Source organism: Panthera leo, chromosome A1 (assembly GCF_018350215.1).
Source record: "Panthera leo isolate Ple1 chromosome A1, P.leo_Ple1_pat1.1, whole genome shotgun sequence".
Lineage (NCBI taxonomy): Eukaryota > Metazoa > Chordata > Mammalia > Carnivora > Felidae > Panthera > Panthera leo.
The window spans coordinates 142,335,136-142,362,327 of NC_056679.1; the positions used below are offsets into that span (position 1 = coordinate 142,335,136).

The 27,192-nt window shown below is 47.0% G+C and overlaps 1 protein-coding gene across 3 annotated transcripts in view; it reads right to left on the bottom strand.

Annotated features, from left to right (window-relative positions):
- The window catches only part of LHFPL2 (LHFPL tetraspan subfamily member 2), a 165,529-nt gene that overhangs the window by 24,104 nt on the left and 114,233 nt on the right, over window positions 1–27,192 (bottom strand). The window contains exons 1-2 of one of the 3 annotated variants that reach the window (XM_042941959.1): window positions 2,375–2,474; window positions 1,509–2,142 (exon numbers count right to left, since the gene is read on the bottom strand). In XM_042941959.1, the coding sequence (XP_042797893.1) occupies window positions 1,509–1,938 (430 nt within the window). In that variant the 5' untranslated portion in view covers window positions 1,939–2,142; window positions 2,375–2,474. The other 2 variants (XM_042941950.1, XM_042941943.1) reach the window with 2 other exon arrangements.

Here is a 27,192-nt window from a genome sequence, read left to right on the forward strand (position 1 = left end):
TGATTTTGAGAAGAGGAATGCAAAAGTCCAGCAAGGTGGCACATTGATCTCAAGCAAAACTGAAAATCAGAATCCTGGTCTCCCAAATTCTGTGAGTGCGTAGGAGTGCCTGAGTCATTCGTGGTAAGGCTATTCCTCTCAGATCAAGAGATGAAGGCCTTGAGAGTATCCCCCAATGCAGGCAGATCAGGACTGGGGAGCAGGTCATCTATTTATTTCTCTAGGCCCCTTATCTACCAACCTCCACACACACATATATATGTGGTCTCCTCTGAGATAGGAGAAACAGAAAACATGAACTTATCAGTTGTTTGGAACCTAACTGTTGTCTGATCTGCTGATTTGGAAGCCAGCCCTGCTGAGCTCAATTAGGCAGACTAGAGTTAATTCAGTTGGGGTCTGTTTCTTTACAGGCCTGGACACCAGGCTCTGTGTTTCTCTTCACCGTCCAAGAGTCCCACATACAAAGCTTTAGGATTTGCTGGGGGATGAGTCACCTGTGCACTTCAGTTAGGGTTGCAGGTGGATTACTGTTCTCCTGTTAGAGATCAGATTAATACATTCTTTGGTTGTAATCGTTCAAAAAGTGATTTTTTTTTTCCCCTGAAAAGTCAAAGCACGACTCTATTCCTTTAGTTCCTCGAGGATGTCTACAAACTGCCACATCTGTGTCTACGTGTGTGAATTTCTGCCAACCAGAACAAAGCCCTTGAGCCCAGACAGACAGACTGATTGACACCCTCTCCGTTCAGGATCCACCTTTCAAACCCTTACGGGAAAGGCTATGAAAGTGCTAGTGGGCATGGAAGTTTTCTCGCAGCTCACAGCTGCCCCTCTGGGATCACTTTTCTTTCCACCAGTTTCTAACAAGCTCATTAGTGAGAAATTCCCTGAGAGTGGAACAGTTAGTTTGTATTTTCTGATCCGAATGCAGAGAACGTTCTGTCAGGCTCCAGGAGACAGACAATTTAAACCAGAACATTATTAAACACAGAGCAGCTGATACTAATTCCTTCCCAGCCTGCAGCTTCTCCTCCTAAAGCTGAAATCATCCTGCGGTTGGGGATGGGGCTGGGCGGGTGGCAGGACCAGGCTCACTGCCTTGGAATGAACGCCCCACACTCACATTCCTTCCCAGCCCAGAGCGCCTGCTGCAGGTGGGCCTCTCACACCATGTTTCCAAAAGGGGATGTACTGATGTGGAAAGCATGCTTTTAATTTAACGGGAAAAGCAAAAACCAGGAGAAGTTACTCAAACAAAATCCAACGGCTTAGAACCCAAGGAAATAAGCAATGAAGAAATACGTGAAATAAACAACAGGGGACAGTGTAACAGGGAAACGGGAGCGATGAGGGGAGCACACGCCTGTTGCGCGGGAACACTCTTTACACAGCAAATCTGGACAGAAGCCGGTCTTCAAAACGGGCAGGAAAGGAACGCAGCAGGGGGTGCGCGGCACATGCGATGCCCGGTGCCCGGGTCCCCTCCCTCTTCCCTGCACCCTTACCTGCGATTCCTTGCAGCAGCCCGCAGACGTTGAAAATACTTTTCTTCATGATGCTCTGCACACACATGGTGAAGACGGACACCAAGGCCACCGTGCAGAGAATGAAGATGCCCACGGCCAAGAAAATAGCCGTGGCCTGCCAGAAGCCACTGGCGATCTCGCCGAAGTTCTCTGCGTAGGGCCCGCACAGCGTCTCCCGCTGCACGTGCTGCACGCCCGGGTTGCGGATGCAGCGGGCATAGATGCCCAAGGTCGGGTGGTAGGGCTCCGACGAGCCTCCGCTCTGGTCGTCGGGCGCGGCGCCGCTGCGACTCTTGGCTTTTCCAATCAGCCAGTCGGCGCTCATGAAGGCGATGAGCTCTGCAAAAGCCACCACAATACTCAGGAGGGTCCAGAGCATCGAGCGACAGGTGACAATAACATGACACATATTGATGTTCCAGGCGGAAAAGTCAGGAGTCCACGGGGTGAATAATAAAAGCAGGCCGGGGGGGAAGGAGGCTCAGGCGGCCGCAGAACGAAGTCGCTGCTCCGGGCGCTCACTCCCACAGCCTGGGGCTCCCTCTGGCCGGCCTGTGGCAGCGCGGGCCGGGGCCGTCATGCTGCCATGTCAGAGCTCCGAGCGCGGCCTCACCTACGGGAGGGAAGGGAGGAGGGGGGTTAGCAGCGCCCAGGCTCCGCCCCGCGGCGGCGCCGCCAGCAGACTCGCGGGTCCCGGAGCCCCAGTGCGCTGGCCAAGAGGCTGCTCCCGCGCGGCCGCCCTTCCCCGCCCTCCCCGGCCGGTGCCGCCACTCCGACCTCCATCCTCCGACAGAACCCAGCTGTAGCCGATCCGGGGCCGGAGCCGCCGTTCGCAGCGCACTTACTGGTTTTCTTTGTTTCAAGTTGTCCCTTCCCCTGCTCTCGCACCGCGCTGGTTCCCTTATCTCCGGGCAGCACAACTCCGGTCCAGTGCCCGTTCCCGCACCCACCCCAGGCTCACCCTTTGGCACAGGAGCTCGTGCCCGAGCTGCTGCACCCTTGGGATGTGTGGCTCCTGCTCCATCATCTCTCACTCGAAAACGTCAAACAGCAGGGAGATCCAGCAAGAACTAGATGGGACTTCCCGTCAACCTTGCCAACAGACTGGCTATGTTTTTATAGAGCTTACGGGACCCTCTGCCTGCTGTCTTGGTACTAAATGAGCTAAGTTTTGACAAACTTGCACCAAAAGATTTTGGTTAAAGATAGAGAGTAGCAACACCCACTTGTATTGCTGGGAATCAAATTAGTAACACAGACACAAGAATATCAGCTTCATAGGTGCATCAGGATACAAAAGGAAACAATGCTCTGAAAAATTACAAAACACTGCTCCCCAAACTTATTTTTATTCATTTCTCACAGGGTGATTTCTGGACAAAAAAAAACTACACTAATTAAAACTCAAGAAGAAGAAAAGAAAACCTTGAAGAGTTCATGACTTACTCATTTGGGGAAATTATTCAAAACAGAGGCATGAATGACCACTGACTAAGTGTCATTACCACTGAGTGGACTTGTTGACAACAGAAACTTGCGTATGAAGAATGTGTTCCTTGAACTGTCCCAATTCTTCCCATGCGCCTCTGCCTGAGCTTTGATTCACCCCAGGTCTGCAACTCAACATGCCCATTGTTTCTGGTCTCACAAGGGCTCATTCTGTTCCCTGGGACAAATGGCTTCATAACCAGAGGGCTTTGCTCTAACAACTCAAACCTCTTTCAGAGGGGCCTGAACCCTGAAACAGGGGTGCAGTGCTCATCGGCAGCCCCATCTGCTACCCCTTCTCCAAGGTCAGAAAGAATCGCACAGTTCACATCTGACATCTGGGTGCAAGGCTCTGTTCTGAGTGATGAGATCTTATTAACTGAGGTCACATCAACTGCACAAGAACCACAAAGAGCCCTCTGGCATGCTGGCAGTGGGGTGGGGCCAGGAGTTGTTGAAGAGGAAGGCAAGTGGGGAAAGAAGGAAGCCCAGAGTCAAAGCTTCAAAGCTTCTACACCATGCTGGTTGACAAGGTGTAGTGACAGAGAACTACTTATCTCATAAAACACAGTACATTTAAAAATCCTCAGGTCATTGCAGTTACACAAGATGCTGTTTGGGGAAATTACCTAGCACAGTACTAAAAACACAGGGCATTAATGACTGTGTGTGTGTGTGTGTGTGTGTGTGTGTGTGTGTGTGTGTGTAACGCAGCTCTCCTGAGCGCTGGGGAAGGGAGAAGTGTGTTTCACCCCCAAAAGTTTTGGAGTCCATCAGGTCTGGGTTCCAAAAACAGCCCCACCACCAACTGGCCATGTGGATGCCTAGTTCTCAGAGCTGCAGCTTTCCTCATCTACATGGAAACAGTAAAGTATCCCGCTTCACAGTATTGCTTCGAGAAACTATCAAGAATCTGTTAGACCTCAGGGTGTGGCAGAATAAACACTCACTAAATAGCAACTCCTTTCCCTTAGAAGCCTTTCTTCCAACATTGAGGACACTGATCAGATAACAATTTAACTGCTGGAAGTGCTCTGCCCATCACAGAAACTTGGCTATTTACACACAAAGATTAAGCACAGGCTATTTAGAGACGGAGGAGGTCAGCCTCCCCGGTGTCAGCCTCCCCGGTGGGCTTCTTGGGAGGGTCCTGGTCTTCCTACTTCCCCACTGCCTACCCTGCTGCCAAACTCAACTGTGAAATAAATTAGCATGAGGCCAGAAGCAGAATCTACTCCCACTCGTTGATCTCACCCCCACTCGACCCCAAATACCACCACAGAGAAATGCCTTTTGAGAAAAGAGTTAGCAACACAAAAAAGCTTTGGGGGAGATTGTTTAGAATGAAACAATCATTGTGAATGAGAACAAGAAACAAGCCCCTGATGACTCCCGGAGGCCCCATGAGCTGCACCCACCTGCCCGCCCGCCAGGCTCACAGATGCTTTGAATCAACAGGTGGAAAGCCAGCCCATGAAGAGAACACGAGGCTTCTACAAAGTCTTTCCATTTGATTAGACAACTAGCTCACTGATGTGCCAGCTGATCTCAATCCCTGCTCCTCTTCTGTTTAATGGGAAAATGTCAATGTGAATATAAAACCTCTATGTGTTTGTCCTCTTGCAGAGCCTCAGGATTCTGCTGCAACCTCTCAAGTGACCTGGATTGTAATAAACGTGCCAAATGTCCACTGTGCTGGTCAGCAAACTTGGCTCAGAGTCAGGCCCACAATCAGACTGCTATTTCTGAAGAGAAAGGATGTGAAACTTTGGGAGAACAGAAAGCGGCACATTCAGGCTTAGCAAACGGTCCATGCCACATTTAGGGCGGAATTATTTAGGGAGCCATGTGCTTAAGTTCACAAAACATAGTTCTCTGTCCATCCATGCCACAACAATCCCCTATCTACTGCACCAAATTCGCATACCCATGCCAGCGTGGCTGGAATGAGGCTTTTATTCTTCTGTTTGGAATAGGGAGATAACATGCTTTGGTCTCTCCAGCCAAGTTTGCTAATTACTACTATAAGTAGAAAAGCCATGCTACGCACGGCTGGCTGACTGACTGGCTTTCCTGTGCATCCAAGAAAAGTCCTCAGGTCGATGGCACAACGGACAATCTGGAAAGGCATCAAGTCTGTGCTCTGTATAGCGTCCCAGTTTGGTCATGTCACATGTGCAAGGACAGGCACCTGCTGGGACAAAATCCACAGCAAAGGGGAAACAGATCCTCCTTGTAGATCTTGTTAACTGTCGGGATTCCAGCACAGAGCTCCTCAATATGCTATCCACTGCTATTCCCTGTAATCCCTGCTTCTCCAAAACACACTTAATTGACATTCCATGTAAAAGTCTTCTCTCCATAGGCCACTAAGTACATTTCCACTCCAGGACGGCTGAGTGCTGGTCATTTCCCTGATGAGTACATTTCCCTGATGGTCATGGATAATCTGGACGGTCCTCTGACTTTCAGAAAATGATGCTATGATTATCACAAAGGCCCACAGAGTAAAGCCTCTTAGCAAGCAATAAGAAGAAAACAAAAACAACCAAAAAGAGAATCCTGCAGAAACCTACAGTAACCTGCAGCAATATTACAGTCAGAATGCAGAGCAAGGGGAAACTGATTAATGGTTTGGCTATGGGAGTCACACACACAGCCCTCATATTTATAAACTTTTTCAACTTTTTTTTTTTTTTTTTTTTTTGAGAGAGCATGAGTAGGGGCAGGGAGGCAGGGACAGAGAGAGGAGAGAGAGAATCCCAAGCAGGCTCTGCACTGTCAGCACAGAGCCCAATATGGGGCTCGATCTCACAAATCATGAGATCATGATGCAAGCCAAGATCAAGAGTCAGACACTTAACCAACTGAGCCACCCAGGTGCCTCAAAGCCCTCATCTTTAAAATAAGGGTGAAGTTAGTAAGCCGAGCCCAGCTGGGTTTGTACCTTCCACCACAGGGTCCTGTCTTTTGCAGCTTCCTGCTGTCAGTAAGAAGGGAAGAAGGTACGGGTGAAGCAAGATCGCCCTGGGCCAGCTGGTCAGGAAACCACAACAGAAATGAAGGAGCCGAGGGAAAGGACTTCACTGCGAGGCACACATCACTAGAGCATGCCCCCGTTACTAGAGCAGCAAAGGCCAGGACAGAGTTTTGCTTGTTCACCTTGCTTGTTCACCCTGGTTCTCTTTTGCTACTTTATTATGAAAATCGTCAAACAGAGATACAAGCCGAAAAGAACAGACTGTGAACATTCAGATTCAACGCCAGTATAAAGCCTCACTCTACCACTCGGCCTTTTTCTTCCTGAGCCATGTGAAAACAAGCCACAGATATCTTGACACTTGAACCCTAAATACTGTAATACACTTCCTAAAAATAAAGACATTTTCCTACAAAACCACAATAAAATTAACACACCCCAAAAACTGACAATACCTCCCTTATATCCAAAGCCTAGTGCACACTCAAATTTCCCTATCCTGCCGCATTTTTTACAGCTGTTTTCTTAAAACCATGACTCAGTCAAGACTCATGCGCTGCATTTGGCTTTGTGTCTGTAGTTTCTTTTGTAAAAAATAGTCCTTTCACCTCTAACCCTGTTTGCATTTTTTCCCTTGACACTGACTTTTTTTTTTTTTTGAGGATACCAGGCCATTTGTACTCTAGAATACCCAACAATGTAGATTTGTCTATATCCTCATGCTGTCATTTAAAGTTGTTCTCTATCCCCTGCTTTATAGAAACGAGGTTAAATCTAAAGGCTAGTTTAGAATCACCTTAAATATTTTGGTGAGACTTCTTTGTAGGTGATGCCGTATTTGTTATTCCTGCTCTATCACATTTGGGAGGAACAATACTAAGCTATACCTCAGAATCAGAATAATTTTATACATATATGGACATACATGAATATGTACGTGTGTGTGTGTGTATCTTTATACACATACATATATAGAAAGCAAGACAGACAGGGGCGCCTGGGTGGCTCAGTCACTTAGGTGTCTGACTCTTGGTGTCGGCTCAGGTCGTGATCTCGCGGTTGCATGAGTTTGAGTCCCACAGTGAGCTTCTCACTGGCAGTGCGGGGCCAGCTTGGTGTTCTCTGTCTCCCTCTCTCTCTCTCTGCCCTCCCCCCCACTTTTGCTGTCTCTGTCTCCCTCAAAATAATTTAAAAAATAAACTTTAAAAAAAAATACAGACAGACAACGTACCCAGGGTCCTCTCTGGCCCTGAACAACCAGAATTCTGATGAGGGAGCACGCAAAAGGCTGGCTGGGTGAGCTCTGTATGTTTCAAAGAGCTCCTTGGGTGAGTTCTGAAGCCACTGCTGAGAAGCCCTGTCTTAAAAAATGCCATCCCAGAAGCTTAAAGCTCTTTACCGAAGGGATTTTACTTGTAAGAAATATTTGCTGTATTTCTTTGAAATGGAACCACATTTTATATACTACTTATGAAAACACAGAAATATCTGCAAACCTGGGGAGTAAGACACAACTCTGAAGAGCCCTTTCCAGGAGGATTGACTTGAGCCAACAGAGCCTGGGTTTTGCGTGAAAGAAGGAGGGGGCATCTTTCCTCTAAGAAGAGAGCCCTCCCTCTCAAAAAGGACAGATCTGGGCTCCCTGAAGCTTCCCTCCGGCCTTGCTCTCTTCCTACCACCCTGCCCTCAGCCAGTCTGGAGGAAGCATCAGGTGCTGGCAATGCCAGGTTGAGCAGAGGCCACCAAACTGTGAGAGTGTCTGAAGAGCTTTGTACACGGACTCAAGATCCAATCTCAGCTCTGCCACTAAATAGCTTTGTGTCCTGGGGCAGGCTATTTAGTTTTAACCTCTGCCAGCCTCAGTTTCCTCATCTGCAAAAAAAGAAAGCAACATCTTCTTCCAAAGGCGGCCATGAGGATTAAAGGAGATGGCATATGGAGAATAATCAGCATATCTTCCCGTTCATTGTGCTTAACATACGTTAGCTATTATTAATCATTGTCATGTGATTAAATGATAACACATCATCATATGAATCACATGATCATATGACTACATAATAAATTTACTACAGTGACCCATGTGACCCAAAGAATCAATACACTTCCGAGCAGATTGTATTTTGCTCCCACGTCACTGGTGGTTTCTCTGGCAATATGGTCTCCAACCCAGTGTCTTCTGGAAGCCTAAGAGGATTAGGTGAGTAGAGTTTATGTGCTTTTGCCTTCCATAAGTTGGAAAGTCCCTCTAGGGACTGCCTCTTGGGTGGTCCCTGGACCACCTTCCACCTCCTAGAGGGAGATGTAGGCCACCTGTTTTAAAAACCCTAAGTTCCTGATCCCCACACGCTGAATCAAACTTTCTGGAGGTGTTACCAGAAACTGTGTTTGTAACAACCCCCCCAGGTGATTCTTGACACAGTAAAGTCTAAGACTCCATTGGGAGGAAGCCTTGCACTCGGTGAGGTCGCTGGTATCTTGGAGCTGGGGAAGGGGCCAAAGAGAAGAGGTCAGGAAGAGCTTGGCCTGGCTCATTAGGATAGAGCCAGATGACCTGTCCTTGGCACAGCTCATGGCATCACAGACGTCTCTGGAACAATGATTCTACAGGGACAGAAGCTGCTTCCCCATTCACATGTTGTCCAATGGTCCTTGCATTCACAGCACGAATGAGCTCAAACATTCAGGACCTTCCCTTCAGAGCACAAAAGCAGCTCGCAGAATGGATGGATAGTGCCGGTACAAAAAGATCGGCACTTGGCATGACTTAAAAAAAACAGTTGGGGGCACCTGGGTGGCTCAGTCAGTTAAGTGTCCAACTTTGGCTCAGGTCATGATCTCATGGTCCATGAGTCTGAGCCCCACATCGGGCTCTGTGCTATCAGTGCAGAGCCTGCTTCGGATCCTCTGTCCCCCTGTCTCTCTGCCCCTCCCCCACTGGTTCTGTCTCTTTCTCGCTCTCGCTCTTGCTCTCAAAAATAAAATAAAATAAACTTAAAAAAAAAAAAGTCAGCTACCAAAGGAGGTTTTGCAAACTTTCATTTGCCCTGGCCGCCCCCTCAAAAACACAGATTACGGAAATGTAAACATCTTGACAATATTTAAGAAGAGGGCCCAAATGCTCTAAGAATTCTATTGTTCTTGGAGTTATAGTCTCAACATGCTCAAATCCTCCAGGATACTGCCACCCTCCTTTCCTCACTACCTCCTCCAGCTCAGCTCTGACCCCACTGGGAAAAGTCACACTGTGCTTCTCAACAGGGACGATTTTGCTCCCTCCCCCTTGCAGAAGGCACGTGGTAACGTCTGGAGACATTCTAAGGTGGTCACAACGTGGGGCGGGGTGGGGGGGGGGTGGGAATGTGTGCTGCTGGCATGTTGTGGGCCAAAGATGCTGCTAACCAGCCTGCGGTGCACAGGCCAGCCCCACAAAAGGGGCGATGTCAGCAGTGTTAACAGTGAGAAACCTTTTCTAGAGGCTTCCTGCATATAGAACAACGTTTACATTTGTAGGCACAACATGACACAGATTGCTAATGCCTGTAGTATTTACAAAGGTCTATTCTAATGAGTAAGCCATGTTCTACAATCTGGATGGATAGTCACAGTATTTACTACCTTACTTAATTTTTGGCTGTTTTTCTGAATTTTTGTTTAAGGTCTATGCGAGTCTGTGTGCCCAAGATGGCAAGCTGACAGGACATGCATTCCAACTTGCCAGAGGGAACACACTCAGGGACAGTGACCTTGACCCTGCCTCTCCTGGGGCCCTGACAGTTTGTTTGGACCACATACAAAAGCCAGCTATTGTTTTCAGTCAGCTCTATTCTGCAAATTGCAAAACAGGGCGCCCAGGTTATTAAGAGCAGGAGGCCGTTTGCTGCTTTCTTTACCTCCCTGAAGGTCTCGGACTACCTCAGAAAACTTTAAGTTTGACCACATGGCCCTAACTTGTGTCAAATCCCCGTCGTCCAGAGTCGGGCTGTCCACTCAGCCCATGCTCAGGTGGCCACTCCAAATGCCAGGAAATCTCAAGGAACTTCCCAAGAAGCCCTGGGTAGTGTTCAAACATTCCAGTTACTACCTGACCCCACCCTGGCTTCCTCTACAAGTCGCCTTCCTCTCCAGCTGGACCTCTCAGCAGCCTCCGCTGCCTGAGGGACCCCCCAGGGCAGCAAGGACCCCGCCCCTCCAAAAGCAACTGAACAAGCCTTTTTTTTTTTTTTCTAGGCTTGGAGCACCCAGTGATCTCTTGCTCACTGTCAAGCTTGCCCCTTAATTCCCTGCTCCTGGCCAGTCACACAGTTCCTTCTTGATGCCTATTCTCACTCCTCTGTATCCAGTCCATCTGCTTGCCAAGCACCCATTTCTAGAGATGGACTTTTACACTTTTTCCCTGAGGCATCAGAACCCACAGGGAGCTGGTCTACTTGCCTGGTCCTATTTTCTAGATGATCTATTCTTTAAGGTTTCTGAAGTCCACCAAACTTATTTCATAACTTTTTCCTTGCACAAACCTCATCACCTAAAAAGTTTTAGAAGCCAAGTCTTTCTTTACTTTCTTTACTTGTCTTCTACTCTATCAAACAGGAGGGAATGAAGAACCAATCTCATGAAGTCTGTTCTAGCTCACACCCTATAAGCCAGGGGCCATATGCTTATGCCCTGAACATACTGTGGGGTCCAAATGTTTTTGATTTGTTTCAATGGAATTAGAACTTGAATTTCAAGAGTTGCCTTTTTATGCCACTATGGTACATAATTTTAAACTGAAGGTGTTTTTCAAGATCATAATGAATTCTGTGATAACAGGCAAAATATAAGTCTTAAAGTGAGTCTCGTTAGTTTTTTCACGATCAATGAGAAAGTAGAGTGTTTTAATGGAGAAAAGTAACAAAGTTGGGAGAACAGAAAGCTCAGGAGAACTTATACATAAAAATCAAGATATATAACTTCCTTCTTCCTGAACGCCCAATGAACACGAGAGACTCCAAGTGCCCTCTGTTTAAGTGCCTCAACTCTGAGAATAAATAACCCTTAGGGAACAGGCTTCTGGCTTGTCTAAGTGGACAGCTGGACAGCTTCTCCCAGCACTGGGGAGCACAGGCATTCATTCTTATAGCAACTGCAGGCTTTCTAGTCCTTTCCATACACAGGCTGAAAGAATCACTGCTGTTCACAAGATACAATGCCATCGGCCAGGTTCCCTTCCAACAGCTTAAGAAAAACCAAACATGATAAATGGAGAGGATTATGGCATCTGTTACTTCTGAGTCTCTCACACAAACTCATAAACCAGCAGAAACCCCAAGAATCAACTACAACAAGAGTGTCATTCTGACTAGAAGCTTCTGTGAAAGCTTTTGTGGAAGACTGTATTATTCCCTCAAACATACTGTCTCTCCTTGCAGGAGGGCTCTATTTTTCTACCCTGTAGACATCAAGCCCGACTACAGGACTGGCTTCAGCCAATGTGAGAAGTGACATGTGCCACTTCTAAGCAGAAGAGTTCATGAGCCGGTGCCTTATTCTCCAGCTCCCTTATGTCTCCCACGAGATCAAAAAGATCCCAGACAGAGGCCGCCCCATCGGCCTGGGTCCCTGACAACACGAAGCGGGGGCCCTTGATCCCTGATAAACATGCAGTGTGGGCAAAAAAACCAAACGTGTTACTGCCGGTGCTGAGACTGTAGGGTCACAGCACAACATGACCTCTTCCAACGGCAGTGCTCCCGCTGGGATCCGAGTGCCTGCCTGTCCTGACTCTCTTTGGCACCAGGTTAAATTCTACCTCACCATCCTCTACCACACACGTGCCAAAGAACTTTCTGAGATTAAACAATGATAAATGAGAAACGTTAAAGCTTGGCAACTATCTCAGCAGTACTCACTGTACAATTCAGTGAGGTAAGCTGCTACGATACCGATTTTCCTCTCAATATATTTATCTTAGGGTTAATAAATGGAAGTACTAAGACAGAAGAAAAATTCCCTTTTGAATAAATGCAGACACTTACAAAGTGACTCAGAGGGCCAGCTTGAAGAATCGCTTCCACATCAGGCGCTCCTCTGAGGTCTCTCACCCCAGAGCCCTGACTCACTTGGAGCTGCCTCAGCTTTCCCTTCTCTGCTTCTATTTCTTCCACCCTTGGGGTGGCTCCAGCCATCTTCCACTGCCTCCCACAGCTAGCAAGTCTGCTCCCTTAGCACAGGGGACCTCTGAACTTTGCCTGAGGGGGAAGGCTGGGCCACAGCAGCATTTTTTTTTTAATGTTTACTTATTTTGAGAGAGAAAGAGAAAATGAATGAATGGATGAATGAATGAGTCCCAAGTAGGTTTCACCCTCAGTGCAGGAGACCCTTGCAGGACAAGCTGGTACCAGGTGTTGGCACAAAACCAAGGTGAGGGCTGCCCAGAGGCCTGTCTGCAACATGCGTCAGGGCAGGTCTTTGCAAGGAACTGGAAACCATAGGGTAGGAGTGAGTGTATCAACTGACAGAGGGGACAAGAGACCCCTGAGGGCACTGGGCGGGGCAGGACTCAGACCCTGAGCTTCTGGCTGTGGAACAAGAAGTAAAGGCCACCCAGAAGGCACGACAGCCAAAGGGGAGAGAGGGCAAAGTCAGTGATGCACGAGGTGGAAGCAGTGAGCCACAGGGCGACAGCCATGACCATACTTTAAATTCTTTCAGGTAATCTCTACCATGAGAATCAGAATATTCCCTCTAGGAATATGGTCACTTCAGAGATAGCATCTGGGGGCAAACTGGTGGTTTCCAGGAGGAAGACTTTCAACAACTTATGAGAATATCTGTCACTTTAAAAATGAAGTTGTGGGGCTCCTGGGTGGCTCAGTTGGTTAAGCGTCTGACTCTCGATCTCAGGGTCATGAGTTCAAGCCCCACGCTGGGCTCTGCGCTGGGTGTGAAGCCTACTTAAAAAAAAAAAAAAAACACGAAGCTCTCGTTTTAATTTAGGTATTGTCTCTTTGTGAACCAAGTCTTTTTTTGTTGTTCTTAACAGCAATATGGTATCCTTTTATGAACTCAGTAAATAGTGCTAGACATAAACGTTAATCTGGAAATAGTCACTGGTAGTTAAAAAACAGCAAAACAAGTTTTCCTTTCCTTGCACCCCCACTGGCCCTGAAAATCTCACCCATCAGTGTTATTGACACAAGAAAACAGGAGAGGTTAATGTTCAAGCCGGGCCTCGGTGCCAAGGTTCCACCAGCCGCTAAGCAGGTGATGGGTGTGAGCAGAAGTGCCATAGAAACCTCATCCTAGAGGCCAAGGGGACAGGCCAGCTACATGACTCAGAGGAGAGGTTCCCACCTGCTGGTGCAACCTTCACCCAGGAACTTCCCGAAGGGCACAGGGCAGGAGCAGCTCACCGCGGCAGCAAACTTCACCCAGAATCCCCTTGAAACAAGCACAGCACAAAGCTGCCAGCTGCTGTCCACTTTGCTTGCAGAGCTCTCTGTGGAGTGATGTATTTCTAAATACCCACTAAAGGTTATTATTAGTGAACCCGGCCTAAAGATGCAAGACAGCCCCTATCTTTAGAAACCAAGAGGCTAATAATGTTGGATTTACCCTGAGACGAAGACATTACTCACCTTCTTTTCAAACCTTTTATATTCTCACGGAAGTCACTTCTGTTTCTAACCAATATTGCTAAGCAGTAGAATTTTACCTTTTGTCATGTTTACTTATTTATTTTCAGAGAGAAAGAGAGAGAGAGAGAGAGAGAGAGAGACACCATGTGAGCAAAAGTGAGTGGGGGAGGGACAGAGAGGGAGAGAGAGAATCCCAAGCAGGCTCCATCCTCAGTGCAGAGCCCAATGTGGGGCTTGATCCCACAACCAGGATATGAACTGAGCCAAAATCAAGAGTCAGATGCTTAACGGACTGAGCCACCCAGGCGCCCCAGCGGTAGAATTTTAAAAAGTTTTTGAATGAGGTAAAGAAAAGGGCCAAAATCTGTTGTAGAGTATACTCCTATTTCTAAGGGCAACCCTGAAATGTTCAAACTCGTTTTTTTATTACTTTACTCACATCGATACTGGCTTTTTGCAACTGAAGACACAACCTGCCGCCTACAGTCTGAGCCACCCTGTCCTGTGTGCACACACTTCCTGAATGCCAGTGGGCTCGGAGAAGGAACTGACATCAGCCTAAAGCTTTATGCACCGAACACATGCAATAAAGAATAGAAAGTACAAGGTGGGTGTTCACAAACATGGCTCTTTATAACTCTATGTATCAAAAATCTCCCCTCTCTACAGCCTTCCTCCTCTTGTCCGTTTAAGACCTATGAATTATACTGTGTGATCAGGAACGTGCACACACGTACATATTTGTAACATGGGATTTTTTTAAACATCCAAAAAATCAGCAAGACAGATTTGCATACTGCCTCCACATCCAGGTCATTAAACACTATCCATTTCAGTGATTTCATAGCCAGCTATCAAGCTATCCAGCATTTTTCAACGTTCCCTAATGAGAATGCCAAATTCAAAACCATAAGCAGGTTTAAACTGTCTTCATTTATTAACTAGAGGAATTCCCCGGATATTCAGAATTCAAACTGTTTTGAAAACAGATGGGCTTAAGCATAGCTCCCAAAGGGATGCACGTTCTTCGAGGAAAAGCGTGTTCAATATACAGCTGCCAGCAGCTTCTGATAGTTGCAAAGACAGAGAAGTCCTCAAATGCAGGCAACAGCCTCGGCCTGTATTACCGAACTGGCCCAGTGTGGGAGGAACGCGCCCGCGGAGGCGGTCCGATGAGCTTCCCGCACTGCAGCCTAGATGGAATCAATGCAGACTCAAAGTTCAAGATGGTCAGAGAAAACCCCCTGTTTTGGAAGTCTGAACCCTTGTACTTGATCATATGATCTAGTACTTTCTTTCTGGAAACAGGGATTTATTGTTACGGTTTCTAACAATAGCAAGGCATAGTGAACAGAGATAAAGTTCAACTGGATGTCTCAGAAGAGAGAGAATGTGTCAGAGGGCCAGGCTGCTTAAAAACAGAGGGAAAAGTGCTCTTCTATGAGAAGAGACGCCCCAACCCTCTGTTCCCAGCTTCTCCCCTGTAAGGGCTGATAGACAAGGTTGGCAGAGAGGAAGCCTGTCCTGGTTTACACACATCCAGTGCTGTGGGCTCCAAGCGCCACACTGGGCTCCTGCCACCCTCCTCCCCAGCACGTGCCCGCTGGAGTGTATGACTCACTGAGAACCCACATGGCTCGGTAAGAGAAAGGTGCTAGGCAAGAAAGCCTGGGGGAATGCGTGGGGGAAAAAGAAATTAACTGTATCTGGCTGGGTAAGAAAATGGAGCTTCCCTGAGAAGTCGGAACATACCTCACAGAGGGCGTGAGAACAAACAGACTTCCTGACAGCACGCCATTTCCCACAGCCCCGATCACCGCCAGCCTCACGAGATGATACCCACATATGGCAGAGAAAGTTCTTTTCTTTGCATGTGAAACGCCAAGCTCTTCCATGAGCAGGGTGGCTGATAATTCTGGGTTCCAACATAAAATATGGGCTGGACAGGGCTTGGGGGAGTGTCTCTCAGGCTTCCTCACAGGATGAGGGTGGGCTCGAGAGTCAGCATCTCAAAGTTCCTACAACACAGGCTGCTCCACCCGACTAGACCACTGAGCTCCCCAGAAAGGCAGCACCAGGGGGTGATTCAGTGTGGAGTCAGCCCACCTGGATTTGAATCCTGGTTCTGCTACTTCCTAGATGGTGACTTTGGCACAGACCTGCCTCTGTGCTTCAGTTCCTGTGTCTGTAAACTGGGGTACCAATACAACCTACCACGCAGGCTTTTTGTAAGGATCTACTAAGTTAAAATAAATAACAAGCTTAGAAGAGTGCTTGGCACATGGTAAGTGTTCCAGGCACTGGCCTACCCTCCCTGGAACAGGCTCCAGCCTCCCCATCCCCCGATGGGGGTTTTGCACCCAAATGGTCACTTTTAAGGTTGTGCCTGAGGCATTCCTTTTGCCATTTAGATCTCCTTGTTCTAAGGCCCACCTGGCATGTGGTGGTTTCCCTCACCTTCAAATACCAGCCTTTTCCATGTGGGAGTCCTAAGCAGGAAGGATGCAAAATGGAGCTGGGTCTACATTCAATGCTGTCACCCTGGCCATGGACCAGCTCTGTGTCTTTGGACAATGAAGTTCACTTCTCTGAAGTGGGGGTGATCAAAATATCTACCTCACAGGCTGTCACACAGGATTACAGAACCTGTCCACGTGAAGTAAGGTTTAACTGTAAGTACTCATTAGGGGGTAGGAAGCATTACTTTTATCATCAGTCAACATTTTTTCTGCTCTCAAAAGGCTGTTTGTCTCCACATGGCTGCAAAAAAATCACCTTCTCGTATCAGTAACTCTCTACAGACGCAAGTTTGTCCAATGGCAAAGTAATACGTGGGAAAAAAGCACTTGATGGGAAGCCTGGAAAACATGGGTGCCGCTCTAGGCTCTTGCCCAACTGACATATGACCGCACAGCTCACTTTAACTGGTATGGCTTCGATGTCTCAGGCACAAAGTGACAGGGATGGGTCTGCAGATCACCACTGTCACTTCCGGTGCCAAAAGTCAGTCATTTCAAGCATAAGACCACCTTTTACTGCCTTCTCCCAGACCAGGGGCTCCCCTGGAGCAGGCGGCCCACGTCCTACTTTTCTGGAGCGGGAGGCCTGCGGGGGAGGGCAGAGGGGAGGCCCTGCAGGTTATGAGGAATGCCAAACACAGTGGCTGAAAGGTGGCAGAAGAGGGGCGTCTGGGTGGCTCAGTCGGTTAAGCATCCAACTTCGGCTCAGGTCATAATCTCACAGTTCGTGAGTTCGAGCCCCACGCCAGGCTCTGTGCTGACACCTCAGAGCCTGGAGCCTGCTTCAGATTCTGTGTCTCCCTGTCTTCCTGCCCCTCCCATGCTTGCACTCTAAGAAATAAATAAACATTAAAAAAACAAAAAGGCAGCAGAAGAGAAGGTCACATCTGATCACGGCACTGGGGTTGTGGGGTCTGGGGGTCACGCCCTTGGGCAGTGCACAGGGACATTGTCCAAGGGCCATGGTTAGAGGGCTTGAGCTAGATTAGTTCCCTCTTCCCATCATCTTCTTGTTTTCTGCCTGGGGTGGGGCAACCCAGCTCTGACCTTTCATTTCCAGCTCCAGGATGTCTCTTATTCTTGGAAACAAAGCAGAGCAGTACCCCCCACTCGAGTCTTTGGGCTAACAGCTACAAATGAGGCCCCCTCCTGTCCTTGGCCTCAGAGATGAACCCTGAAATTGGAGAACCCTTACTCAGTTCTGAAAATTCAAGGTCATAAAAAGGGCCCTTCCTTTTTTCCCCCCCAAATTTTATTTATTATGAGAGAGAGAGCCTGAGTGTGCAAACGGGAAAGAGGCAGAGAGAGAGGAAGAGAGAATTCCAAGCAGGCTCCACACTATCAGCACAGAGCCCAAAATAGGGCTCAATTCCCCAACCAGGAGATCATGACCTGAGCCGATACTGAGTTGGAGGCCTAACCAACTGAGCCACCCAGGCACCCAAAGCCTCCTTCCTTTCTTAAATACTTTTGCTTCCTGTCCTAGACAAGTAAAATGCTTGATCATGAAGAATTTCACAGCCATATGCCAGAGGACATGATAGAATACAAAGTTTTAATCATTTTAAAGTATTTATATGTTGATTTCTTATGTGTTTTACAAAGGGTACCAGCTGATTCACAAATGCTCCTTAGTATGAATTCTCCAGGTGGAGAAGCCAGCAATAAGAGATGCTCCTTTTTAAGGAGTTTAGTTTCCGGCAGGAGTCAAAAGTCATATCCCTTTTATTCCAAAACATAAACCATATGAAACTGTCCTATAAAATTAATGTTTGCTACTGTTTATTCTCTGTTCTTTGGTGAATTATTAAAGTCAGCCAGTGCAATTCTCTGCTCAGTTATAAACGGCCCCAGAAGGCTGATTTGCATCCATCCAGGGGCACTTATTTCTGATAAGTACTCTTATTAATGATCTAATAAAATGTCTTGTTTTGTTATGATCAACCAAGTGATTCAAATGATGTTTAAAAATTCAGCACTCCAACCCGACAGGCTGGCGATGAAGCTGCTGAACCCACATTAATCTAAAGTGATTTCCAATTTTCTTTGGCATTATCAGTGAGATCATGGATGGATGAAAAAAAATTGTTTTTTTGAATTTTGGTCCCAATGATGTCAAAGGCAATATTTTATCAAGGTTCAGTAAAATCGATCTGATTAGAAATCACAGACAGCAAAGGCCAGGGGGAGGCCAGGGGGGAGAGGTGCTGGTAAGACACATCATCTGGCGGTCAAACACACACATCCTAAACTGGCAGGCAGGCTCCAGGCGTGGGCAGTGAAAATAAAGCTATGTCAACAACAAGAACAACACTCACGAATGCGTCCACGTTCACCCCTCTTAACTTCCTGAACTTTGTTCCAAAATGCCCTTTAGCGGAGGTGGCAATTCATAAAAGCAAGGGCTAAACCCTATCAGGCATCTGTGATGAAGAAGGAATAAAAATGCCCATATGTAAGGCCAGCTACGTGCAGGTGCTAATATGCTGATAAATGAGTTGTGCACATGCACAGAAACACCTCCCACCCCAACTGAGAAAGCCAGGGCCCAGATGCTGTAAGGACACAAGGAATGAATTTCTGAGGTAATCGTAAAACTGCCCTATCCTGCAAAAACAACTCTTCTTTTTCCTGGGCCCCAGAATATCTGATTTCTTCTTTTTTCTTCTGCTCTCATCTCGTTAAACCCCACCATTCTTTGAAAACAATGCTCATTAAATCTGTGCTAAAACTAAAGCACGTAAGGAGTCTTAGGCTGCCAGCTCCCCAAACTGAAGAAGTCATAGTCAGATGCATTATTTACCTTTATCTATCACTGGGATTAGCAACCAAGCACTCAAGTTCTCAAGAGGTATGGTAAGACAGTTCCCTCTAGAAACAAATACCTTGTTCAAGACCTGACCGTCCAAGGCACATAGAGCAATCCACTGGGTCACGGAGGGAGGAGAGGAGACACAAAGACGCTCACTGCCCTCAAGTGGAATCAAGAAACAGACAAGAGAGACTCAGGCCACTGAGGAGCAGGAGCTGAGAACTCAGAAGGTGGGTCAGGGAGGGGGCACTACTGGAGGGGGGAGAATCTTGACTACGATAAGGTCTTATCAGGAAGATAATGACCGGGAAGTAAATCGAAGGGAGAGCTGCAGTTGGTGGAAAAGGAGGTCAGGGGGTTTTTCTGCTTTTGTTGGATAACCCGAGATGCGAGATGCGTGCTTAAAAACACTTCTTAAAGGAAGGCTGAATGGGTGGATCCTGCCGACACCCCTTCCGTTGTGAGCAAAATAGAAGTAGCTGATCACCCTCTGGGGTTTTTGGTGTATCTAAGTAGAAATGGTGGCTGAGAGGGAGAATAAGATTTAATCCTATATAATATGATGAATTTTAAACAAACTAATTAAAATTGACCCGTGTTCTAACAGACCCTCTTCCCCATTCAAATGCATTTGGTCACTGACAGAATTATTTGTGAACTTTTTATAATGATCTCAAGGAACTAGGATGAACTTTTTTTTTTTAATTTATTTTTGAGAGAGAGCACAAGTTGGGGAGGGGCAGAGGGAGAGGGAGACACAGAATCTGAAGCAGGTTCCAGGCTCTGAGCTATCAGCACAGAGCCTGACGGGGGGGGGGGGGGGGGGGGGAGGGGGGGGGGCTAGAACCCATGAACCATGAGATCATGACCTGAGCTGAAAATGGACGCTGAACTGACTGAACCATCCAGGCGCCCCATTATGATGAACCTTAAGCAAGTCTGGGTTTCTCATCCAAATTCTATCAAGAAAGAAACTCCTAGAACACATCAGGTTTAGGCAGCTTTAAGAGACAAACATGTTCTGTTTGGCATCAAGCTCATTCTGGTTTTGGAGCTAGAGGGGGGTATACCCGGCAGGTCTGCATTGCCTTCATCCACTTCTGCTCCAGAGGATGGTACCCTCTGGTCCTGAAACACTGGTGCAAGCGGGACTCGATCATTCGAAGAAGCAGCGTGCATGTGACAGAATAAGTGCATGTTTATCTTTGGCTCAGGAAAAAAATAAATGACCACATTACTGGAAGAGTTTGTAAATATCAGTGTGATTCCAAAAACAAATCTGCAACCCTTTTTGGAAGCTGTCCCTTCCTGCTAAATTCTCCAGTAGCTCCTGACCGCGTGGGACATTTTCAGGAGAGGAAGGAAGGGGGCTTCAGTGGATATGATTGAGAAAAGTACAAGCTTTCCATCTTATGTAAGAAAGACAATTTCATTAGGGACAAGGGTACCCCACTTTCCTCATCAGAAAGAAAGAAAAGCTGCAGCCGTCTGCATGGTAGTGGCCATTCCTCAGAAGCCAAGTACCAAATCCAGGCACCAAGGGGTGAACTGATCTCATTTCTGGGTGAAAGATCATATTCACATACCATCAGCATTAACTTACATCTGTTCCCCATGCCTGGATCTGAGGCAGGGCTGGGACACCAAAATGATGAGTCCTCATCCTCAAAGCACACACAGGTTCGTGGGGCAACAGGTGAGTCAGCAGGTGGGCACACTGACTTGTCAGTAAAGATGGGGCGCCCTGTTCACCTGGAGGCAGGTAAGGCCACGGGGAACAAGTGCTCAGCACATGCCTTGCTCACATGGGCACTGTCCCATGAAGCAAAGGTGGTGCAGGCAGGAATGTGACAGGGAAAGACAGCAGGAGCCATCAAGGGAGGGGCGGGACATCTTTGGGATTTTGAACTTTGTCCAACACATTTTCAAGAAGGGTCCGCAGAATGATTTCAGTCTAAAAGTGACAAAATCAGGTTTGCATTTTGGAAGATCACCTCTAGGATACCTGCAAGGGTTAGCCATGTAACAGGAAGGAGTACAAGTGCCCTGAGTATGTCTGTGTATACACTTTGCACACATGCAAGCAGAGGTACACACAGGATCTGTGGAGAGCTGGCGACCCACAAAGGGGGTAGCTGAACCCTATATCTGGGAGACTGCTGCCAAGAAGCCAGGCAGAGCCCGGGCTTCAGTGACATGGCAGGCAGGGAGGGGGAACAAGGCCTTTAGGATGCTCTTGCGGTGGGCGATCCAGGTGAGAAAAGGTAAAAGTCTGAGTTACTGCCGGGGGAGGGGCAGGTTTGAGAGGGACAGTAAGACTCCTACCCTAACTGAACATGGAGGCTGTTGAGGAATCCAGGATGACTCTCCAGTTTCTGTCTAACCACCTGAATGCTTCCATCCCCTGGAGGAACTGGAAGGAAGAACAAGTGGAGGGAGATCATGTGTCTAGTTTGGGTCAGGAGGAACTTGAGATCTCTGTGGATGTACACCAGGCACTGGGATGTGGGAGCTCCCAGAGTAAGGAGCAGCAGGGGTTTGAATGACTCTCCAAAGGTGAGGGTATGGAATAAGAGGACAGGAGGGCCAGGGATGTGCCCTGAGGATCCGGGAAAACTGCCAGAGAAACAAGCAGCAGTCCAAGGGGGAAGAACGAGGAGACCATGTGTCCTAGAAAGTATGATGGAGAGAGATGGGAGGGAGTGGCCACTCATGTCCTACAAAACAAACATTTGATCCTAAAAAGCAGTAAAGAGATTCCTGAGCAGGAACTAAAGTGGGTCCCACTGTGGTCTGAGATACACTTCAGAATGTCACGCATTGCATTTTAGCTACATCCTCAATTTGCCAGCCCCAAGCATTTAATTAAATGAAAAAAAAAAAAAAGGTCCCAAGGAGTAATTTATCGGAGAAGTCATTACAATAAACAGGCAGTTAGCACAAGGTCAAGATGAGGAAGAATGTGAACAATACAGTGCTGTAGATGCTGCTGGGGGGCGTGGGGAGCAGGGCTGGAGGGAAGGAAATGAGCTGGACAATGCACAGATGTCTACGTTTTCGCTGCCAGGAGTTCAGACAAACAGGAAGACCTTAAACTTCTCCAACTGGGAGCGCTCGGTTTTGCCTGATGAGCAGAGGGGCTGAGCACATGACTGGAACACAAAAACAGACGGTTGTGATTAAGGCCGTTGCAGAACGTATATGCAGCCTCGTTCACACAGAAACTCCAGTCTGGCTCACCCTGCGTCCAGACCATGTTCCCTCAGCCTGTGGTCCTCTTCTCCAGGCTGGTCCATAGGGTTTGGGGGTGCATGGCCTGTGAAGTCAGAAGAGCCACACCCACTCACGGGACCAAAAAGGCCAACATACTAAATTTCACAATTTAAAAATTCCCTGCTGCTATCTCGCAGAGAACCTATGTGCACTGAGACTGTTAAGTGGGACCCAAGGAAAAATGTCTAGCATAATCATCCACGGGACTTGCCCTGTTCCAATAACCATATCACAGCAGAGGACTAGGAACTGTTAGAAATCCTTTGCACTTCACAACTTGGGAATTTTATGAAATATTTTTTTCTTGTAAACAGTTATATATTCTTCTCCCTATTGAGTACCTATGCAAACAAGGGATATTTCTTGAAGTAAAGGATGTTTCAGAACATCACTTGGAAGGGGCCCCTTACCTGTTAAACATAAATGCTCTGCTGTAACTAATAATAGGGTTTCTTAAGCTTCGTACCTTTAACATTGGGGTTGGAGAATTCTCTGTTCTGAGGGCCTGTCCTGCAAGTCACAGGGTGTTAGCAGCATCTCCAGCCTCTTCCCACTATATGCCAGTAGCAGTCCCCCAGTTGTGACAATGAAAAATGTCTTTCGAGGGGCGCCTGGGTGGCCCAGTAAGTTGGACATCTGACTTCAGCTCAGGTCATGACCTTATGGTTCATGAGTTCGAGCCCCGCATCAAGCTCTGTGCTGACAGCTCAGAGCCTGGAGCCTGCTGTGGATTTCTGTGTCTCCTTCTCTCTCTGCCCCTCCCCCACTCGTACTCTTTCTCTCTCCATTTAAAAAATTAAAAAAGAAAAGAAAAGAAAAATGTCTTGATATTTCCAAATGCCCTTCAGGGACAGTTTTGCTCAAAAAGGTACCCACCGTGGTTAAGGACACAGGACCTAGATTAAGGTGAGCTTCAAGCCCTGGCTGTGGCACATACTAGCAGAATAAAGTTGGGCAAGTAATAGCCTCCCTGTGCCTCAATTTCTCCAGCTGTAAAATGGGGATAATACTACCCACTTCATAGGGTTGAGATGATGATTAAATGAGGATGTACATGTAAAATGCTTTGCACCGAGCCCGGCACATCCTACACATTCAGTAAATGACAGCGAAGACAGTGGTTAAAGAAGAGTTGTAGACCCATGACTCGGGAAGACAGGATGGAGGAGCATGCCGCTCATTTGGCCATAAGGTAAGAACAAACCCCCCAGAGAGCTCATGTCTAAACAGTCTGTACAAGGGCACGTATGGCCAATATGCTAGAAACACAACCACTTATTAATATTAACCTTGATGGAAATCAAGCTGCTTTAATCCCTTTGGGGATGAAAGGGAGGAGAATAGAGAAAAGAAATGAAATAGAAAAATTGCTATATACCAGAGAGAAATAACCAGACACAAAGTGGACAAGGTAAAAATTCACACTTCTTAAAAACTACTTCGGCCACAAATTAGAGTAAACATGCTGAATTTGGAGACTGAGAGAAGCCTCCCTCGGCCGCTGGCACCCCAGCCCACACCCACCACCTACGCACACACACGCGCGCGCGCGCGGACGCACGCACGCACGCACACACACAGAACACAAGAGCACCTCTCCTGCTCAGCCGGTGGGGCTTGTGATTCCCTCACAGCCTGGCTTTGCATGGGAGATCAGAACACAAGTACAGAGTGAACCAGCATCCAAGCCTTCTTGGACTTGGACAGAGACTTTATCCAGTAGCTGGAGTCTGAAAGAAGCTGTTTCAAACAGTCATCTGACTCACAGAAAATGCAACACTAAACTGGAGATCTCTCCTAATTAGCCATTCAAAAACACAACCAAGCCTTTGTGAGCCAAAGCCTGGAAGTATGTGGCAAAATACCCTCTTCGGTGTCTTTTTTCTGACCTTGCTTTACATGTATCTCAATAACATGCAGTTGTCAATTATGTCACTCAAGTGCACCATATTTTTCTTTTTTCATTAAAGTAAACGAAATAACCCAGAATAGCAGGAGGCTTGTGCCCAGCATGTAAGGATGCACACGTTAACATTCAACAAAGTGCCCAAACATCTATCAACCACGCCTAAGTCTTGTCCACTCAAAACTGCAGTGGAGGCGAGTGATTTTTCACCCTGATCTCCTATTAGGTTGTTGTCACTTGAATGCACTCTAAGAACCAGATGAGGAAAACAAGACAACCCTCCTTTCTTTCCTGAAGGAAGGCCATGCAGCGCCCTCTATTTGACCCCGCCATCAAATCAAAGACATTACGTGACATTTACATTCCAGGGTAATTTGTGTAAGATTAAAACTTCTACAGCAGAGCTTAAAAAGCGAAAAGTTTGACATAAATAAAGTCCCCCGCACCTAGGAGAAGTCAGACACTAGAATAACAGGCAACAGATATATGGTTAACTTAAAATATCCTAAACCATTGTGACAAACTCCCGAAAGTTGAATGGTAAACTCGCTGTGTCAGAATTAATTTGGGAATCAGTTAGCCCTGCTTGAAGAACTGGATTTCCCCAGCCAACATTCTGTCAAGTCACCGTTTCCATAGTTGGTTGCTGTCAGCGTTCCATCTGAGTAACCGAATGTTCCTCTCCTGCCTTGGCTGGGAGGACTAACATGGGGCCAGACGCCTTGGAGACCGAAAAACAAACGGACCCAGTTACTATGTTTTAAACTCAGTTCTGTCTGGAAATCAGGAAGCAAGACTCAGAAGATCAAGCTTCAGGGAAGCTCTGAATGCTGATGAGATTCTTTTCTCAGAAGCCCAGATGAGAAGTCATCAAGAGCTTAGAAGGGAAGAAGGCTAACAAATGGCAACGTGGACTGCCTCCCAGAACGCCCAGTCCGCCCCCACTGCTTGGGATACTTTTCAATTCAAAAGGGTCAGGAATTTGGATCAGCATCCTGCTTCGTTATTTCCACCTGACCGTCTTGTGTTTCCAAATTTTATACACCAAGTCTCTGCCTAAAAGCCGATCTAGGTAGCCACTGTACTTCTAGTGGAGCTAAGGAACAGAGGGTTTTAGATTTTACTTCATTCACACAGAAAGGAGGGGAAAATATCGTGACTTTTCAAATGTCCTTATTACAACAGTCTTTCCCATCAAAAGAAGAACGGAGAAATGTCATTCAATGGGAAAAATCAGCTATCTGTCCTCTATTCCCTCCCACCCTAGCTTTATTTATTCACATACACGATGTTTACGGAGTTCCCGGGATAAGAGCGTGAAGTCGGCAACACATCCAGTTGAGTCCTGGAAACAGTAAGCAATGGATGTGAGCTGGGATGATGAAGAGTAACATCCAATATCCACCAACCTCAATGTTTCCTTTCTCTTGTTTCTCAGTTCTGATAACTGTTTCTTCATTTTCTGAAACTGACAGCCACTTCGGGACTTTTCAATCGTTACAACTGATCTCTAAACCACAGCCTTCTGCCTAAAACTGGATCTCTCTTTAGGGTAGCTGTGCTCCCCAAAACAGAAAATCCTGAGATGTCTGAACCAAGGCACTTCATGTGGGAAGTCGCCCACGGAACTGTGTCTGCTGGGGGCTTTGGAGTTAAAAATACACCTATCAGACAGACTGCCCTAACAACTCTGTTTGCACACTTCCTACTTTACGCTCTCAGACTGTCCTGAGCTCTGCTTGTTGACTCACAGCCATGTTTGTGCATGTGCTGCAGAATATGCTTACGCAGCAACAGCTAACAGTGATGGTGCCCTTTACAGGCCTTACCAAGGCCCATGCTGCCCAGTGGCGCTGTGCTGCGTACCACGCGTGCACTGCTGCTGAACTCCCTCACAGTTTCCAGACAGGTGCTGTTCTCTTGCTTCACAGATGAGGACACTGAGCTAAGGGCCTTTTAAGCAAATCAATAAATACAGAGCATTCCCTCCAACATCCAAGATACAGCATCCACATTCAAAAGATGCTAATAGGGGTGCCTGGGTGGCTTAGTCGGTTGAGCGTCCAACTTCGGCTCAGGTCATGATCTCGCGGTTCATGAGTTTAAGCCCCACGTCGGGCTCTGTGCTGACAGCTCAGAGCCTGGAGCTTGCTTTGGATTCTGTGTGTGCGTGTGTGTGTGTGTGCGTGTGTGTCCCTACCCCACTTGTGCTCTCACTCTCTCTCTCTCAAAAGTAAATAAACATTTTTTAAAAAGATACTAATAAATCGCAAAAACAAAGTACTTCTATTTTAACCAGTGCAACCTTAAAATAATCTGAAATACTATTTTAGAAACTTGTTCTTCAACAGGACACAAACAACCACATGTTAATTAGCAGAGCCCTGTCAAAGGCGAGCACCTTCTTACCTTAAAGTTACATGTTCACCCATACCAAAAAAAAAAAATTTACCCATACCAACACCTGGAATCCTATAAGAACCAAAGTACTTTTCCTGGTGATCTCATTTTACTGCCTCAGCCTTCCTGTGAAAGATTGAAAAGAACTGATAAACTATAGCACTTTCCCCTGAAGCATGAAGCTTTCACACTGCCTCTGGAAAGCGTTTTGTGGTCTGCAGGCAACAGGGCTTCATCCAGGATGGAGCCCAGCCATGCATCAAGGCCGGCACCGAGCTGGGTGATAAAATGCTCACAGGTTTAAACATAGAAAGCATTACACAAGAAGACAGGTGAAAGGATTTGTGAAACAGGTCACTGAATGTTTGAAATACTATATATTTGCAAGAAGGGAAACCATCTGACAGACTGAATCATGAATTTGTGCAATGCAAGAATTTATAAAAGCACCAGGGTATGAATCATAGCCACGAAATGATTTTGTAACACCCTTGTAAAAATCCACCCCATGAATGCAACAGTTCTTCCAAAAGCACTTGTCTTTCTGTTTTAGGTTTTGACTCATTTAATGATTTGCAGAGATAATTTATAAAATCTACGTGAGGGATGATTTCTGGAAACTAGAAGACGAAAGGGAGCAAAATAAACTAAACCCCAGTACAGCGG